We start from the raw sequence: 18,439 nt of genomic DNA on the forward strand, positions 1-18,439 counted from the left end.
TATTCTTTAAGTCAGTTTGTATTTTAAGTTTGTTTTCAAATAAGCAAAACTGTCGACTTGTGGCAGTTGTAGTTTGAATTTCAAAGAAGTGTAGTTATTTCTAGACTTAGTATAAATAGTAGTTTTTCATAGGAAAAACGGGTCACAATTCCATCATACAAACTTACACTCAAAGTATCCGTATGGAAGCGAGAAACGAGTCACAAGTTGCAATGTATGAATCTGTGTACCAACTTTTGTTTAATCAATACAATTTACCTTTTTTTTCTTTAAGTGTTCTTGCACTTTACTTTATTAAGTTCGATTGAGTTCAAGTGGATTGAATTCGATTGTTTTTATCATATTTCTTATATTTTCGACACCAGAGACACAGAATTTCTAACAACAAGAACAAACACAATATGTCCTAAGATTTACTGGTTGATCTTGCAAGTTACCATTTGTAAACCAGCGGTTGTTTACGAAAATCCAACGTAAACACCTCCGTCCCGGTATAATTGACATACTTTGGTTTTTCACACAGATTAAGAAAAGTGTATAAATAAAGGGGAAAGTGTAATATATTGTATTGAGAATGATAAAAGTAGTATTATTTAGTGTTATATTGTATTGGGAATGATGAAAGTTGTATTGAAAATTGAAATGGGTCAGTTATTTTGGGACACTTTTTTTAGAAAATGTGTCAGTTATTCCGGAACGGAGGGAGTAATTATTTTCAAATAGTGGTAGGGCATGCAAAACAAAAACGATGATGACAATTTCCAAAAAGATACAATCGATATAATGTAAATAAAGATTTCCTTGTTAATGTAACTTACTTGGATTTGCCAAAAGTAATAGAGAAAAAGTGGAAACCACGTGACAAACGCAGCACTGCACTCATAATAATTAATAGGTTGTACTACTAGTACTAGTAAGAAAAGATTCGAATTTTCGAAATTGGAGCCAAAGAGGTGGATTGGTCCTTATCACCATCGATAGCAGTGTTAACAAGAGCCGAGTGCGATGAGTTCAAAACAATCTCACCGTTCCTTTGAAAAAAGGGGACTGCTCTAATGACACTTAAGAATTTAAAAATATACTCCCTCCGTTTCAAAATGGATGTCGCTTTAGCCAAAAAAATTTGTTTCAAAATGAATGTCACTTTCAGTTTCCAATGCAATAATAACTTTTTCTTTTCAATTGTACCCTCCAATTAATACTCTGCACACTACTTCCAAAGTATTATTTTTAAAACTAACCAATAGTTAATAAGGATAATTTGTTAAAATAACCATTCTCTTTCTTTTAATCATTGCATTTCTTAATATGTGTGTAAACACCTAAAATGACACTCATTTTGAAACGGAGGGAGTATTTTTTTTGAATAATGGAATTTAAAAAATAAAAATTATTTTTTGAAGTTTAAATAGGTTAAATGCACTATTTTTGCAAGCAGGAGTTGAAATATTTTTTGACTCAAGCAGGAGTTGAACATTAGCAACCATAATTACCAACATTGGAGCTATGGTACAAGTACATAATCTTAGTTAAAAAATATATAAAAATTTCATAATTTTCTATTACCTTTTTCTTTTTTTGCTGGGATAACTTGCTACTATTACTTATAAAATTAGTGAAGGTTGAATTGAATATCGTTAACACGGTGCTTATAGAACGATGAAATTATGTTTGATTTGATGAAATGATTTTACTTGTTTTAGATTAAAAATAGACCTTGATTCACAATTTTTAATTTATTATTATTTGTTAAAGAAATAACTGTATTGAGTTCAATTTTAATTTTTTTAGAGTTCAATTTGTTAATTTACATTACCAGTTCCATATTAAAACACCTTTTTTTTTGTAGCAAGGAGTTCAAAACTTACAAATGCACAGAAGTATAAAAATGCAGATCTATTAAACTGAATAACCAAGCTCAAGCAAGTCTTAACAAACAACAAATTAAAACGACATTTTTTCTTCTTTTTTCACTAACAAATCACACAATACAACCATGATTTCCAAACACAACATAAAACAAAAACGAAAAACATAGATTTCCTTTTCCTAATTACCATTCTACCCTCAATCCACATTTTTATTTCAACTAGTACACCATTAACAAGGTCACTTAACAATAACCCAACTCAAACATGATTTATTTTCCTCATCACTTTCAACTTTCAATGGCAAAAGATAACCTTAAGTTCACCCGGTGAAGAACACTGATGAATCAAAGAAGGAGAATCATGTGCAAACGTAAACGTAGCAGGACAAGCATCCTTAAAGAACTTTGAGTACACAGTAGGTTTACAAGTTTGTGGGTTGTTAAAATGGTTCCTACAACAATGTTCATCACTGTGAAAAGCTTCACAACCACTCTTACAAGCCACAACAGGACCATGACCCATTGGAACACGGTGCTGCAAAACAGGAGGACATGAAGCAACAAGATCAGCTTTGCAACCTACCACTGGACACTCACCTTTACCCTCATGCGGTGTAACAGTCAAAGGAGTGTTGAAACCATCGACCAGACTAACACTGTAAGATGAGAAGTCTTTGTTACCGTGGTGTACGTCGAACTGTACTAGGGTTGCAGGTGGTGAACCACCTGCTCCGTTGCAATTGAGACGGTTGCCACAGTCGCCGGTGAGGCAGGAGAATTTGTTGTTGGTGGTGGAGCAGCCGGTTCTGGCCCATGCACGGCCGGCCCAGTGGGTGTCTGGGACGGGAATGGAGAGGTGGGTGAAGTGACGGAGTTCGAAACCGCCGGTAGAGAGGACGGGGAAGCCGCCGTTGGGGATGATAGCTGGCCAGACGGTGTAGGGGCAGTTGTTTACAAAAGTGAATATTAGGGCTTGAGAGGGTGAGAATATGGTGAGAAAGATGAAGGTTGAAATGAGAAGTGAGTTGGTGAAGGAAGAAGAAAAAGAAGAAGCCATTGTTGCTTGAATAAACTTGAAACTTGAAGAATGTGTTGTTTAGGTTTTGTTTATTTATAGGCAGAAAGATGAAGAAGAGAATGAACGGTGTGTGATGATGAATGATGAACGGCTAGTTTTACTTTTGTCTGTGGGATTTTGATATGACTGGAATGCCCTTTCTGTGTTTTTGAAAATGTTGTGATGTGTTGATAATTTTGAATTTGTAAAGGGTAAAATAGACATAGGAGGAGGTAGTAGATTAGTGTAGTACTAGTACTATTTTCCGTGTTCTTTTGTCTTTTTGATCGAATTCTGAAAAGGTTGTCTGAAAGTCTGAAACAATGGACAAGACTCGTCGGTAAGAAAATGATTCGGTCTCCAACGTTAGGCGGTACACCACTAATTCTCTTCAACCATCAATATAGAGAGGATAGAAGTTCATGTGTTTTTTTAAAAAATCAAATATTTTAATTTTTAATGTACTGTTTACATAAATTATTCTTAGAAACATATTGTTTAAAATCTTTAACAAATGCGACCCAGACATTTGTTAGCATTTTTTTAAAAAAATATTAGGTTAAACTGTATTTTTTGTCCTTTAAGTTTTAAAATGTTATGATTTTAGTCCCTATTAAAAAAATGATAAAATGACCCTCCATATTTAGAAAATGGTCATGTTAACTTGTGCCCTTAGGGCACATGTTAAACAATCCAAAAATGGAAACATTTTCTTAAATTTTGTGCATTCAATTATTGAAAAGTAAAAAAGTTAAAGTCAAATGCATTAATTACAATAGAATATTTCTATTTTGAATCATTAACTTGTGCCTTGAGGGCACAAGTTAACATTTCCCTTTAGAAAAATATGTTCTTTTGACCTTTAACATAAGGGAAATATGATTTTTTTGATCCCTAATCTTCTCAAAAAGTTGCGATTATGACCTCTGTTTTGGGACACGTGATGTCTTCTCAACAATTTTGGGACGAAAGGGGCCAAAATTACCATTTTTTAATAGGGGACCAAAATCGCAACATTTTAAAATTTAAGGAGCGAAAAATGCAGTTTAGCCAAAACATTAACTAAATTTGTCTAAAAAATTGTGAATTTTTTTTTTAATGTAATTTTTTCACTTTAAAAGCTTTAATATGTACCAATAGAGTATTTGTCAAAAAAAAATGTACCAATAGAGTACATCATTCAGTCACTATTATAATCAAATATTTACATTTTACATTCATTTAATTAATGATGTTTGTGATCTTTATTATATACCACATATATCATTCATTGAATGAATCTAAAATATAAATTTTTGTTTATAATAATTACCGGATGACGTACTAGCTAACATACACCACAAAAAAAAAAAGAATTAACATGATCCTAAAGCATTGTTTGTTTTAAGGGAAATACTAACTTGTGCCCTTAAGGCACAAGTTAAAGATCTTAAAATAGAATTAAACAATAAATATGTACTGTAAAGATAAGTTTTTAATCTTTTCAGGTTTTGAATGCACAATTTTCAATGTTAAATTTCTACAATTAGTTTCTTATCTTGTTCTTTTAGGACACAAGTTAGCAAGACCCTTGTTTTATTAGATTGTGCAACGACACAAAGCAAGAGAAGGAAAAGTAAACCCACGTAGGTTGGCCTAATGGTTTTGACTTGGAATCTTGGAGTGTGCTCCTCCGTCTCAGGTTCGATTCTCTCCAGTACCAATTTAGGTTGGTTAAATTAGCTTCTTAAAAAAAAAAGGAAAAGTATCTAAAACTTTGTGTCATACCATTCCGCTGACTTTGGAAGGAAAGATTGATTAAGGCGGGTCTCATGTGTAAAATCTTTTACGTCCATAAATGAGGGGAAATTAGAGAACGAGCTCTTATTTGGGAAAAGTGAAGGGGGTTAGAAAACACAAAAAAAAAATAGGGTTTGAATTGTGTGTTTAGATTTAATAAAAACTTTTTCTTTGTTAACCAGTATTGCTTAGGAATTTAATATCAAAGGTTTCAAACACAATTTCTTTATCAAAATGTTTGACCATTATTGCTAGAGAGAGAGAGATATTTGTGTTTTTTTTTATAGGGGCTATTTTCCGACCTCGTCCAAAATGCATGGACTATTTCGAGGTTTAACCCTTTATTCTATAAAAAATGATATAATAATAATAATAATATATCAACATGTATATTTATATATATATATATATATATATATATATATATATGTTATACCCTAATTTTGGACCTAAAAATACTAGCCCAATTCTCCTTTTCTTGCATTTCAAGTCATTTGAATTCGTCTCTGATCAATTGCATATTTCTCTGCATTTTATTTCAATATTATTTGCAAAATTCATGGGAAAAGGGCATTTTAGTCATTTCCTATGTTAAAATTTCTTTCAATCTTTGAAAAATTGTTTGAGTCTTTTCCACTGGTTTGAATAAGTCCTTATTTCAATTCCATGTCAAAATCCATTTTAAGAATTGCATTTAAAGTCATTTTGAGTCAGTTTAGCCCCTAGGGGCATTTTAATCTTTTCATATGTCAAGACTCTATTTAATTTCCAAAAAATTGTCTCTGAGTCTTTTAATTTGTTTGTATAAATTCTTGCTTTAATTCTCTGTTAAAAATCATTTTAAAAAAAATTGCATCTGAGTCATTTTTAAGTCATTTTAGTCCCTAGGGGCATTTTGGTCATTTCACATAAAAATTTTGGGGCGTTTAATCCATTTTGTTATTTTTAATCGTTTCACTTTACGTTATTTTCCATTTACCAATTTTAATTCAATTTTATTTTTAATTTTCGTTTTAGTCTTAAAATTTCTAATAATTGCATTTTAGTCCTTAAAGCTTTTGTTATTTGCATTTCAACCCTTTTTGAGTTTGTTATGGTCAAGGTCAAAGTTGGTCAAAGTTTGTTACTACTTAGTCCATGTGGCACTCTCCCATTGGTCAAGAATTATTGCATGGCACCTATAAATCCAACTCACCTCCCAATTTCTCATTCAACTAATCATTTTTTTTACAAAAAACTCCACAAAAAAAAATCACAAAAAATTCATAACTTTTTTTTCTCAATTTTCCCTCTCTTCTAATAACTTTCTCTCTCCTCTAACTAACTTCCACCATAGCCAAAAGCTTCAACAACCTCCATAACCACCACACCTCCACCATAACCACCTTCAACCACCACCTTCAACCTCCACAACCACCATAACTACCTCCAAAACCACCATAACAACCTCAAACCTCCACAAATTCGTCCCCAATTCACAAATTAATCCGAAAACGAACAAACAACGCTCACGGATTCAGGTCTGAAACGCACTCATCATCGTCATTCAAACCGAATCCAGCATCAATAGTACAAATCGAAATTGCAAAAGAAGAGGATTGGAAGTGTGAAAAGAAGCAGATTCGAAATTGAATTTCCAACAGCAGCAAGAACACGAACCACAAGTCGAATTCGAACTAAGCTGATTCCCAAAACAAGGAATCCAGAATCGAGCTCAAGGTCAACAAGAAACGGAATTAGCACTGAACCTATACCAAATCGGAACAGCAACGTATCTTGCTTTCTCCAGAAGCACGAATCTGTGGAATTTTCCTCTATTTCAAAGCGAAATCGCCAAATAGCTGCATCAGATTGAGGTAACACGCTTTCTTCTTCTCTTCTTCCGATCTGTGCTATTTTCATTGTTATTACGTGAATCCGAGTACATAAAGGGGTATTAATTCCTTCCATGATTCATCTTTGTTGAATCTGCACTATTTTCATGGTCCTTGTGAATCCGAGTTCATGTTTGAGAGGGAGAGAGAGTTTGGTTTGATCATTTTTAGGAAGAAGCTTGTAAACAACATTGAACAAGGAAGGGAAGAGTAGTGTTACGGCTGATTTGTTTAACTCTTGTTGGACCGGTTCGGTTGAACCAACCCGTTCCTGAACCGGTCCAGCTTAGTTGACCCGTTTTTTTTTTGCTCCATAACCCAGTCCTTCCCTTAGGTTTGGGCTTGGGCCCTTGTGTGATGCTGATTTCGTTTTTTTGGGAATTTTCTTGCTATTTGTATGCTGCAAACTGATTTTTACACCTCTGCTCATGTTCAAAGCCTCTTGAAAATTCCACAAAATTTCCAATAATTTTCTTGTGTCTTTTGATGAATTTTAGGGTATCTTGCATGCTAAATCTTGATCACAATATATAAAAATTATCTTGATTCTTGATTAATACTTTGTATTCATTTTTACTCGAATCTTAATAAAAATTTCTAAGTGTTTTGTGAATGTTGATGTGATCAATTTTTAGCACTTGATACTTGTTCCTTGGAATGTAATTACAGGTTAAACCCTACCTCAAAAATAATGTGTGTTCGTTTTTGTCATTGTTGCCACTTTTTGTTAAGACTTTTGTGAAAATTGTGACGTGATTTTGTCCTTGAATTTTGGTACATAAGTGTGGCTTTGAGTATGTCGTTCTTGGAGTGAGTTTGTCTCTTTTTAGTATGTGCTTGCTGTTTTGTTATGGATCCCTCACCTTGTGAAATATGTGGGTTTCTTGTGTTAAATAAAATACAAATAGGCTTGAAAATACTATGATTGTATTGCATGCTAATTTCCCTTGATTTCTCACATCATGATTGATTTAAAACCTTTGGAATATTGCCATTGATGTGACGATTATAGGCCTTAGTTTTGCCTTAGAATTCTAGTAGCTTTAAGCACTATCTCACCATGCTTTCTTTTGGCTAAATTTTTGGCTATTTCCTTGTTAAATTCTAGTTACTTTACTATACTCTCTTGTTTGCCTTCATTTCATTTTACATCTTGTCCTACTAACCCTTTTATTTCAATGTTTCATACATCATGAGCATTCCATACTTCATCTCCTCCTTCACTTTATTTCTTGCACTTTAAAATTCATGCAAAGATTAGAATATAACACTTAGGAATTTTTGTACTTTACTTTTATGCGATTTAAATTCTTGCAAGACCATAGAATGTAAACTAGGGCATGATGTAATAAGGACAATGGACTCTAATGATGTACACCGACACAAGCACCGACACATGCACACACATCACATAGATACTTCAGATGTATGTTTAGGTTATGCATGCCTAGATGTATGTTTAGGTGATTGAATGCTTAGATGTATGTTTAGGAACTTTAAAACTTAGACAAAAATCCTTTTTTCCCAAAAATATGAACAACATCACTCAAATATTTTCTAAATAAACCTTGGGATCAAAATCCCATTGTATTTCCCTTTTATTTTCTTAAATAAAAACTTTAATGAATTTTAATCATACTTGGACTTCCTTTTGCAAAATGACTAATTCAACCTCATGTTTTCACAATCGTATGCCCTTGAGGCCTCTCTCTCATTCTTCAAAATTTCATTTTCAAACTTAAAATCAACCAACAAAAACAAAAACATTTTTTGGAAGAGAACTACGGTGGATTTGATCCCTTAAAAGGGTACGTAGGCAAGGAAACAATATTCCTTCAATTCAAATAAAACAAAATTCAAACACTTTCTTCTCCCTCCAATTCTTCACTTAGCAAACTTTAGGTGTAAATATCATTTTTCAAATAACGTTTAAAAACAAAGCGCGCGTAGAAAATAAAGACGGTTCCTATAGGATACTATAGTCGTTATGGGTGCCTAACACCTTCCCGTAGCGAAAACAACTCCCGGACCTCGATTCTCAAGGGTTTTTCTTATTTTTCCCTTCCCAAGAAAAAATGAGATATCAAAGGTTAAAAATGTTCAAACGTAATCAATGTTTGACACCCGAAAACCAAGATAAAACAGCTGGCGACTTCACTGGGGAGATTCGAGAGTTACGCCTAATCTTTATTTCCACGCTTAAGCTTTCGTTTTTACTTGCTTCTTTTTGTTTTCTTATGTGAATAAATGTTTAAATTCTTGCAAACGTGTGGGGTGAGAATATCAAAAGTCCTACACCCGGGCTGAGTGAACTTAGGATTTAGGAGGGGTATAATCGACAATTCATTCCGAGGGTTGCCTCGTGTATTGGATTATGCGATCAATCCCACATAGCTGAGGCATTTTCGGGGTGATGTTGTCGGCGCGTGTTGTCGCGTTTAGGCACTTTACTTCTAATTGTTCTATGACGCTATGAACCGTAGATAACCAAACCCATCCATGGCCATTTTCTAGGATGTAGTGCGGAGGCCAAACCGAGTGTTGTCTCGAGTTTTAGTCGTCACGCGATACTACACTCAAGTTAGACCTTCTTACGGATAATCATGGAGTGAGTGTTGTCTCGTGACACCGTGATATACGTCGGAGAGGTTGCAACTTGGGAACCTTTTTTAGAACCCGGTTACTATTATCCTAAAGCCCTAGTTTCACCGGACACCGTGTCCACCCATGACTCCTCGACTTTGAACTTTAACCCACCATGTTTTCTCCGTACTTGAACATAATCATGCATACATGCATACATGCATAAACATTTTTCCATGCATTGTTATCGAAGGACTTAGACGAATTGAATTTGTAAACATTGTAGGAATGGGGAAGACTAAGTCCTACAAGTTCAAGGAAGTGGATTTGGCTAGTTTGAGAGATTTGGCACTCAAGATTGAGGATCCGACTGGTTTCCGACATCGTTACGGGGCTTTACTTACTATTCTCCAGACTAATGTGGATGAGAAGCTTGTGCACACTCTAGTGCAATTCTATGATCGGGAGTATCGGTGCTTTACTTTTTCCGACTTTCAGTTGGTGCCTAATCTAGAGGCTTATTCTTGCTTGATGGGTCTATCTATTGCTAAGGGGGTACCTTTCTCAGGACCTGAAAATCCTCCTACTCCATTGGTTATTGCTAAGGATCTCTATCTCAAGACCACCAATGTCTCCAAGAATCTTGTCACTAAGGCTCGTATCCGAGGGTTCACTTCGAAGTATCTACTTGAGAAAGCCAACCTCAAAACCACTTGTCAGGACACTCTTGAAGCTATTCTTGCACTTCTCATCTATGGGCTTATTCTCTTTCCAAATCTTGATGACTTCGTGGACATGAACGCTATTATGATCTTCCACTCCAAGAATCCGGTTCCCACTTTGCTAGCTGACACATACCATGCTATTCATGATCGATCCGGCAAGGGTCGTGGATACATTCTTTGTTGTGTGCCTCTCCTCTATAGGTGGTTTATTTCGCACCTTCTGAAGTCTTTCCACAACAATCTGGAGAATTGGTCCATTTCATAGAGGATTATGGCTCTCACTCCTAATGAAGTGGTTTGGCTCACTCCAGCTTCTAGAGTTAAGGAAATTATCTTTGGTGGTGGGAAGTTTCTTAATGTACCTCTTCTTGGTACCCGGGGTGGAATCAACTATAACCCGGAGCTCGCCTTGCGACAATTTGGTTTCCCGATGAAAGAAAAGTCCATCAATCTTGCTACATCTCCTTACTTCTTCCACTATTCCAATGCTCCCACAGGGATAAGAGAAGATTTCATGGAAGCTTGGTCCAAGCTTCGGAAGAAAGAGGTGAAGCATATGGGTGTAAGGTCTGGTATTGCTCATGAGGCCTATACACAGTGGGTGATAAACCAAGCTGAGGAGATTGGTATGCCTTACCTCTCTATGAGATATGTGTCTGCATCTATTCCTACCATGCCTTTACCTCTACTACCACCTACTCAGGAGATGTATCAAGAGCATCTAGCTATGGAGAGTCGGGAGAAGCATCAGTGGAAGACTAGATACTATGAGGCTGAGAACTTGATTATGACTTTGGATGGAAAGGATGAGCAGAAGACTCATGAGGTGTTGACACTGAAGAAAGAGTTGGCTAAAGCTAGGAAGGAAATTGAAGAAAAGGATAAGTTGCTTATGAGAGACTCCAAGAGGGCTAGGGGTGCCTGTGACTTCTATGCACGATACTGCAGCTATGAGTCTGAGTCTGAGGATGATGCTTCCACTTTCTATGCTTGAGGATTTCTGTTTCTTGTTGCTATTTTCAATTGTTTATGTTGTTTTACATTTCAAAGTCTATCCCTTGGCTTAGTATTTCAAAGGGAATCGTCTTGTAAAACTATATGTTGGTTGTTTGTTTCCCGTTTATGTTAATTGTTGTTTAGTAATGTTTACAAGAGCTCCAATTTGTCTAAAACCCTTCGATAACACAAAAGAATCTTTTTGCATATGCATTAACACATTTCATGCATCATATGCATTTATTGGTCACAAAAGACTTCTCTCGTGCTCATTGCCTCCTGGTTTTGTCCGCCGCAGTCTGAAAAGTGGCTCGTGCTCGCAAAGTTTACCAACCAGATAGAATTCATCAAACAAGATTTTACAAGAGAAGAATCATGGCTAACTTTGAAGAAGAAAATGCTCAGCTCCGTGCCGAATTGGCTGCTATGAAAGAAGACTTGGCTAAGGCTCACGATGCTATGTCCACTATGATGGCTGCACAAGAACAACCAGCCACATCTGTCCCAGCTTCTACTGAAGCGATTCCATCTATTTCACTGTCTAATGTGATGTCTGATGCTCGGTTTGTTATGCCCAATGGACGTCCTTATGGGCTCTCAGCTTTCTATTCTCCTAATACTGCTGCTGGTGTCTCTGGTTTTGCTGGTCAAGGACAGAATCCTACGACAACCTTTGCTGGTACAAGTACTTCTATGCCTCAAGTGACTACTGTTGTTACCGACCCTGTTGTACACACTGTGCAACAGCTGATTGATGTTGACACTCCGCGTGGACAAGACCCTGTAATGGAAGCTATAAGGAAACAGTTAATAGAGTTAGCTGGAGAACTCCGCGAGGTTAAAGCTAACCGTGGGAACGGTGTTTCTGCTAAGGCTCGTGATCTATGCCTGGTATCCCGATTTGAGGTTCCTAAGAAATTCAAAGTGCCAGATTTTGACAAATACAATGGAACTTCTTGTCCACATAGCCACGTCATTCGGTACGTCCGAAAGATGGCCAACTACGCAGATAATGATGCGCTGATGATCCACTGCTTCCAGGATAGCTTGATGGAAGATGCGGCAGATTGGTACACTAGTTTGAACAAAGACAATATCCATACTTTTGAAGAACTTGCAGCTGCTTTTGAAAGTCATTATGAGTTCAATACCCGCTTGAAGCCAAATAGGGACTCTCTTAAGTCCTTGTCTCAGAAGTCAGACGAAACCTTCCGACAATATGCTCAGAGATGGAGAGGGGCAGCTGCCCGTGTTTCTCCTCGGCTTGATGAGGAGGAATTAACACAGACGTTCCTAAAAACTTTGAAGAAGGAATATGTTGAAAGAATGATAGTCTCTGCTCCAAATAATTTCTCCGACATGGTTACTATGGGAACTCGTCTAGAGGAGGCTGTCAGAGAGGGTATTATTGTTCTTGAGAAGGGTGAATCCTCAACTAGCGCACCTAAGAAGTATGGTAATGGCCACCACAAGAGGAAGGAATCCGAAGTAGGGATGGTGTCCGGTAACCAATCTTCAGCTACTGTCGCTCCTATTAATGCTGCTCAGTTGCCTCTGCCTTACCAATATATGCAGTACTCTCAACATCCTTTCTTCCCGCCATTCTACCAACAATATCCTCTGCCACCGGGTCAACCACCAGTGCCCGTTAATGCCATTGCTAAACAAGTACAACAACAGCCTCCTGCTCAACAGCAGCAGCAGCAACAGGGTCCTCGGCCCAGGACTTATTTTCCACCAATACCAATGCGGTATGCTGATCTGCTCCCAACTCTACTTGCTAAGGGACATTGTGTCACCAGACCAGGCAGGCCTCTGCCTAATCCTTTGCCTCCTAGGTTCCGACAGGATCTTACATGTGAATTGCATCAGGGCGCTCAAGGCCATGATGTTGAAGGTTGTTATGCTTTGAAATATGTTGTGAAGGATCTGATAGACAGAGGAAGGCTGACCTTTGAGAATAGTGTTCCTCATGTTCTTGACAATCCGCTTCCAAATCATGCTGTTGTTAACATGATCGAGGCTTTCGAAGGAGTTCCTGTTCCTAGAGAGGCTCCCATGTTGGATGTCCGTAATGTTGCTACTCCCTTGGTACCGCTACATGTCAAACTCTGCCAAGCTTGCTTGTTTAACCATGATCATGCTTCTTGCTCGGAATGTCTCCAAAATCCTATGGGTTGTTGTGTGGTGCAAGATGATATACAAAGCCTAATGGATGATAAGTACTTGATTGTCAGTGACGTCTGTGTGATTGTGCCAGTGTTCCATGATTCCCCCGTTGAAAGTGTATCTCAGACAAAGAAAGTTGAGCCCTTGGTGATTAGGCTACCTGGTCCGGTATCTTATGCCTCTACAAAAGCAATCCCTTACAAGTATAATGCGATCATGATTGAGAATGGGGTGGAAGTGCCTCTGGTATCTCCAGCTACGGTTGATGACGTTGCCGGTGAAATTACAGCTCTGAGAAGCGGAAAAGTCCGTCCACCCTTGTTCCAGAAGAAGGTGGTTACACCTGTTGCCGCAATAATTCCACCAGTGGCTCCTCTTGTTGACAAGAATTCCGGCCCATCAGGCCAATCTATTGATGAGTCTAATTTGGACGAAATTCTGAGGCTTATCAAAAAGTGCGATTATAAGATTGTTGACCAGCTGCTGCAAACTCCGTCAAAGATATCCATCTTGTCTCTGCTCTTGAGCTCAGAAGCTCACAGGAAAGTGTTAATGAAGGTACTTGAACAGGCCTATGTTGATCATGAAGTCTTTGTGGATCAGTTTGATGGAATAGTGGGTAACATTACTGCTTGCAATAACTTGGGGTTTGGTGACGATGAACTCCCCGAAGCAGGGAAACATCACAACTTGGCTCTGCATATCTCAGTGCACTGCAAGTCTGACATGATATCCAATGTGTTGGTGGACACTAGGTCATCCTTAAATGTAATGCCTGAATCTACACTGAGACAGTTGAGTCATCATGGAATTTCTCTGAGGGGAAGCAGCTATTTGGTTAAAGCTTTCGACGGATCTCGCAAGGATGTTCTTGGGGAAGTAGACTTGCCAATTACCATTGGTCCTGAGACATTTCAGATTACTTTCCAGGTCATGGACATCAATGCTTCTTACAGTTGTCTCCTCAGAAGACCGTGGATTCACGACGCTGGGGCAGTAACTTCTACTTTGCATCAGAAACTCAAGTTTGTGAGGAATGGTAAGATTGTCACTGTACATGGTGAAGAAGCGTATCTGGTTAGCCAAGTGTCATCTTTCTCTTGTGTTGAAGCAGGGTCCGCTGAAGGGACGTCATTTCAAGGCTTGACTGTTGAAGGTGCAGAACCCCGGAGGGCTAGTGCTAGCATGGCTTCATTGAAAGACGCCCAGAAGGGCAAGCTGCTGGCTGGGGCAAAGTGATACAGATTTTGGAAAACAAGCGTAAAGAGGGCCTTGGATTCTCCCCGGCCTCAGGCGTTTCAACAGGAACTTTCTACAGTGCTGGGTTTATCAATGCTATTGCTGAAGATGCTGCTGAAAGTAGTTACGTGCCTACATTTGTTGTACCAGGAGGCACTGTGAGAAATTGGGAGGCCATTGATGTTCCTTTAGTCATGCATGCTTCCATGTAATGTGTCTTGTTGCTCATGTTTTCTTTGTTTTCAAAATAATAATCCTTCCGCTCTGCCCAAGGCGAAAGTGATATCATTGTAAGGGCATGTTTGTTTCGGCATTGCCGTTATCAATAAAAAGTTATCGTCTTTCTCACGACTCTTTGTTTTTACTTTTTAGTGCCTTTTTCTTGGAAATAATGGTAATGCCAGAAAAAACCAAAACATCTGTATTTTCTTATTAATTTCAAAAATCTGCATGAAAAACTTTTTCTAAAAAAATCATCCCAATCATATTATGCAGATTGAACCATAATAAACCCGTTGAACACAGTGACCCTATGGTTCCTCCAAATTTTGAATTCCCTGTATATGAAGCTGAAGATGAGGAGGATAATGAAGAGATACCGTATGAGATCACTCGACTGCTTGAGCAAGAAAGAAGAGCCATTCAGCCTCACCAGGAAGAAATTGAGCTTATCAACCTGGGTACTGAAGAGAATAAGCGAGAGATCAAGATCGGTGCTGCACTTGAGCCAGAGGTGAAGAGGAAGATTACTCATCTTCTCCATGATTATCCAGATGTCTTTGCATGGTCCTATGAAGATATGCCGGGTCTAGATCCCAAGATTGTGGAACATCGGATACCGACAAGACCTGAATGTCCTCCTGTCAGACAGAAATTGAGAAGGTCTCGTCCAGACATGGCCCTTAAGATCAAGGTTGAGGTGCAAAAGCAAATTGATGCGGGTTTCCTCATGACAGCTGAATACCCTGAGTGGATTGCCAACATTGTACCAGTACCAAAGAAAGATGGGAAAGTTCGAATGTGTGTTGATTACAGAGATTTGAATAAAGCCAGTCCAAAAGATAATTTCCCATTGCCTCATATTGACGTGCTTGTTGACAGTACTGCTCGGTCTAAAGTGTTCTCCTTTATGGATGGTTTCTCTGGCTATAACCAGATACGGATGTCACCTGAAGATAGAGAAAAGACGTCATTCATTACTCCATGGGGAACATTCTGTTATAAAGTGATGCCGTTTGGCTTGATAAATGCTGGTGCTACCTATCAAAGAGGTATGACAACTCTGTTTCATGATATGATTCACAAAGAGATTGAAGTGTATGTTGAGGACATGATTGTGAAGTCAAGTGATGAAGAGCAGCATGTTGTGTATTTGAAAAAGATGTTTGAAAGATTAAGAAAGTACAAGCTGTGGTTGAATCCTAACAAATGTACGTTTGGTGTAAGATCTGGAAAGTTGTTAGGTTTCATTGTCAGTCAAAGAGGCATTGAAGTTGATCATGATAAAGTCCGGGCCATCAGAGAGATGCCGGCCCCTCAAACTGAAAAGCAAGTCAGAGGTTTCCTCGGACGTCTGAATTATATTTCAAGATTCATATCTCACATGACTACTACCTGTGGACCAATTTTCAAATTGCTCAGAAAGAATCAGCCTGTTGTATGGAATGATGAGTGCCAGGAAGCTTTTGATAGCATTAAAGAATACCTATTGGAACCACCTATCCTTGTCCCGCCAGTGGAAGGAAGGCCTTTGATTATGTATCTGTCAGTGTTAGAGGATTCGGTGGGTTGTGTTCTCGGTCAGCAAGATGAGACTGGTAAGAAAGAGCATGCTATCTACTATCTGAGCAAGAAGTTCACCGACTGTGAGACTCGGTATACAATGCTTGAAAAGACTTGCTGTGCTTTAGCTTGGGCTGCCAAACGTGTAACGCCCCATTTTTATTCTATTACTTTTAATAGATGTGTGAATATTTTTATATGACTTTATCTGTTAAATATATGATTTTATGTGAAATATGTGTTTTTGGTGATTTTATGTGATATATGGTGTGATGCTATTTTATTATATGATTTAGGGAGTTGTATATTATTTAAATGAGTATGGCTTTATTATTTGTGGAAACATTAGGAGAAATAAAAATAGGAGTAAAATATTAATATTTTGGTTAATGGGAGTTAATTAGTAATTATGTGAGTTTAAGGGAGCTAAGAAAAATAAAGGAGAAGTTATGTTTATTGGGAAATAGAATAGAGAGGAGTCAGAAACATTTTTCACGTACAAAAGAAAAACATAAGTTTTGGGAGAAGAAGAGAAAACCTAGAAGAGGCAAAGAGAAGAGGAGGAACAATTCTGTAAGCTTTTGATTCACCTAAACTAAGGTAAGGGTGGGATTCCTTTCAATAATCATAATATATAATTTGAAAATTGATGAATTTGTTGTTATTGGTTTTTAGGGTTTGAGAAGTTATGTTAGATGATGAATTATGATGAAACTTGTTGTTGAATTGCATGATTATATGTTGTTTTATCCCCTATGTTATCGAATAAACCTGTAAATATGTTTCTAATTCATTTTGGGTGATTAGGGGATCAAAAATTGGGTTTTGGGGTGAAAAATGGTGCAAAAATCGTAACAGCCTGTGCCAAATCGTGCTCCGATTTTGCCAAATCGTGCTCCGATTATTTACGAATGAAAATGCAAATTTTGACCCAGAAAATTGTACTCCGATTTTCCAAATCGTACTCCGATTTGACAGCCTTCCCTGTTTCGCGTTCTTGCGTCTTTTTCACCCGTTTCTGTTTTGAATTAGCTTTCGGTGTAAACATAAAAGTTGTAGATAATTGAGTTAGCTTCCTAATGGCTTTGGAGTGACTAGAAAATTATTTGTAGATTTTGAGTTATGATAAAAATAGTCCAAGTGGGTCTTCAGAAAACTTTAAGAAAACTTAGCATAACTAATCCCAAGTTAGTCCAAAAACTTATGGTTGGTTTCCCAACTTCAAACTTAAGTGTTAGGGATTTAGTTGAGGTGTTTTATGGATATTTGACTTATGTTTTATTGATCAAAATTTAATTACTTTTGGGGGATGTTTTAGACTTTGAGATGAATGTAATTGATTTATATATATGCTATGTTGTTGATTTTCGTTGTTGATGTCGTTGTATCATCTGATGTCAAAGTTGGGGAGTGTGTCATAATTGTTCTAGGCACATATGTTGTTGTTGTAGTCGTTGTTGAAGTTGTATGTTGATATACACAAGTTGAGTCCATTTGCATACTCACATCTGTTGGGGGCTTATGCCCTGGAATGTTCATCATTCAACCCGTTGGGGGCTTATGCCCTGGGATGCTTTAACCATCCAAATTGTTGGGGGCTAATGCCCTGGAATGCTTAGCATTCAACGCGCGTAGATTGGTACCACCTGCATGATGTATTAGTTGTTGTTGTCGTAGCATTGTTGGGTTGTTGTTGTCGTTGTAGCATTGTCGAGTTGTTGTCGTTGTCGCATTGTCGAGTTGTCGGTGTCGTTGTGGATAACGTTGTTGTTGTTGTTGTTGTTGTTGTTGCTGTACCTTGTTGCTGAAAATAAATATGACGTTGCTTATGTGTTTATTTAAATACATTATTAATGATGCCTGTTGTGATATGCTTTGTTGTTTTCATTAATTTGATGAATTATATATTATTATTATTGGATAAGTTTCTCACCCCTTCTGCGTATTTGTTGCCTCGACCGTGGGTAATGTGCAGGTACTGATGACTTGTAGGTTTGGTCGGCTCAAGTGTCTAGGGCTCTGATACATACTAGGATGGGGAAATCATTGCGAATGTCTTCTCATTTCTTTTATGTATCACATATTTTGGAAAAGACTTGCTATTAGAGTTTATCGTTGTTGAAAATAAAGTTGAATTATGTTGGGGCCTTTGTGCCAAGATTTTCATTGATGTTGAATTTTGGTTGAAATTATATTTTTAAAGAATTATTCCGCTGCAGTTTATTAAGATTCTTTATGTTGGCCTTAAATAAATAGATATTTTCTATTTATGAATTTTTGAAAAGTAGTGTGACACTCCGTTGTGTGATTACTCTGATTATAATAATTAATATTACGTTGTTGGGAGAATGGGGTGTTACAAAAC

General features: G+C 37.4%; 1 protein-coding gene and 1 pseudogene across 1 annotated transcript; one reads left to right on the forward strand and one right to left on the reverse strand.

Annotated features, from left to right (window-relative positions):
• Positions 1–1,929: 1,929 nt before the first annotated feature.
• On the reverse strand, positions 1,930–3,238 carry LOC146930615 (Pathogenesis-related thaumatin superfamily protein). Its single transcript, XM_085702095.1, has one exon. It carries the CDS (start codon positions 2,925–2,927, stop codon positions 2,166–2,168), a length of 762 nt encoding a protein of 253 aa, XP_085558221.1. The 5' UTR covers positions 2,928–3,238; the 3' UTR covers positions 1,930–2,165.
• A 7,909-nt stretch (positions 3,239–11,147) lies between these two features.
• LOC146930616 (uncharacterized) lies at positions 11,148–14,536 on the forward strand (annotated as a pseudogene).
• The last annotated feature ends 3,903 nt before the right edge of the window (positions 14,537–18,439 follow it).

Source organism: Medicago sativa, chromosome 4 (assembly GCF_051527215.1).
Source record: "Medicago sativa cultivar Bolivia chromosome 4, Bolivia_mono, whole genome shotgun sequence".
In the NCBI taxonomy this organism is placed as follows: Eukaryota; Viridiplantae; Streptophyta; class Magnoliopsida; order Fabales; family Fabaceae; genus Medicago; species Medicago sativa.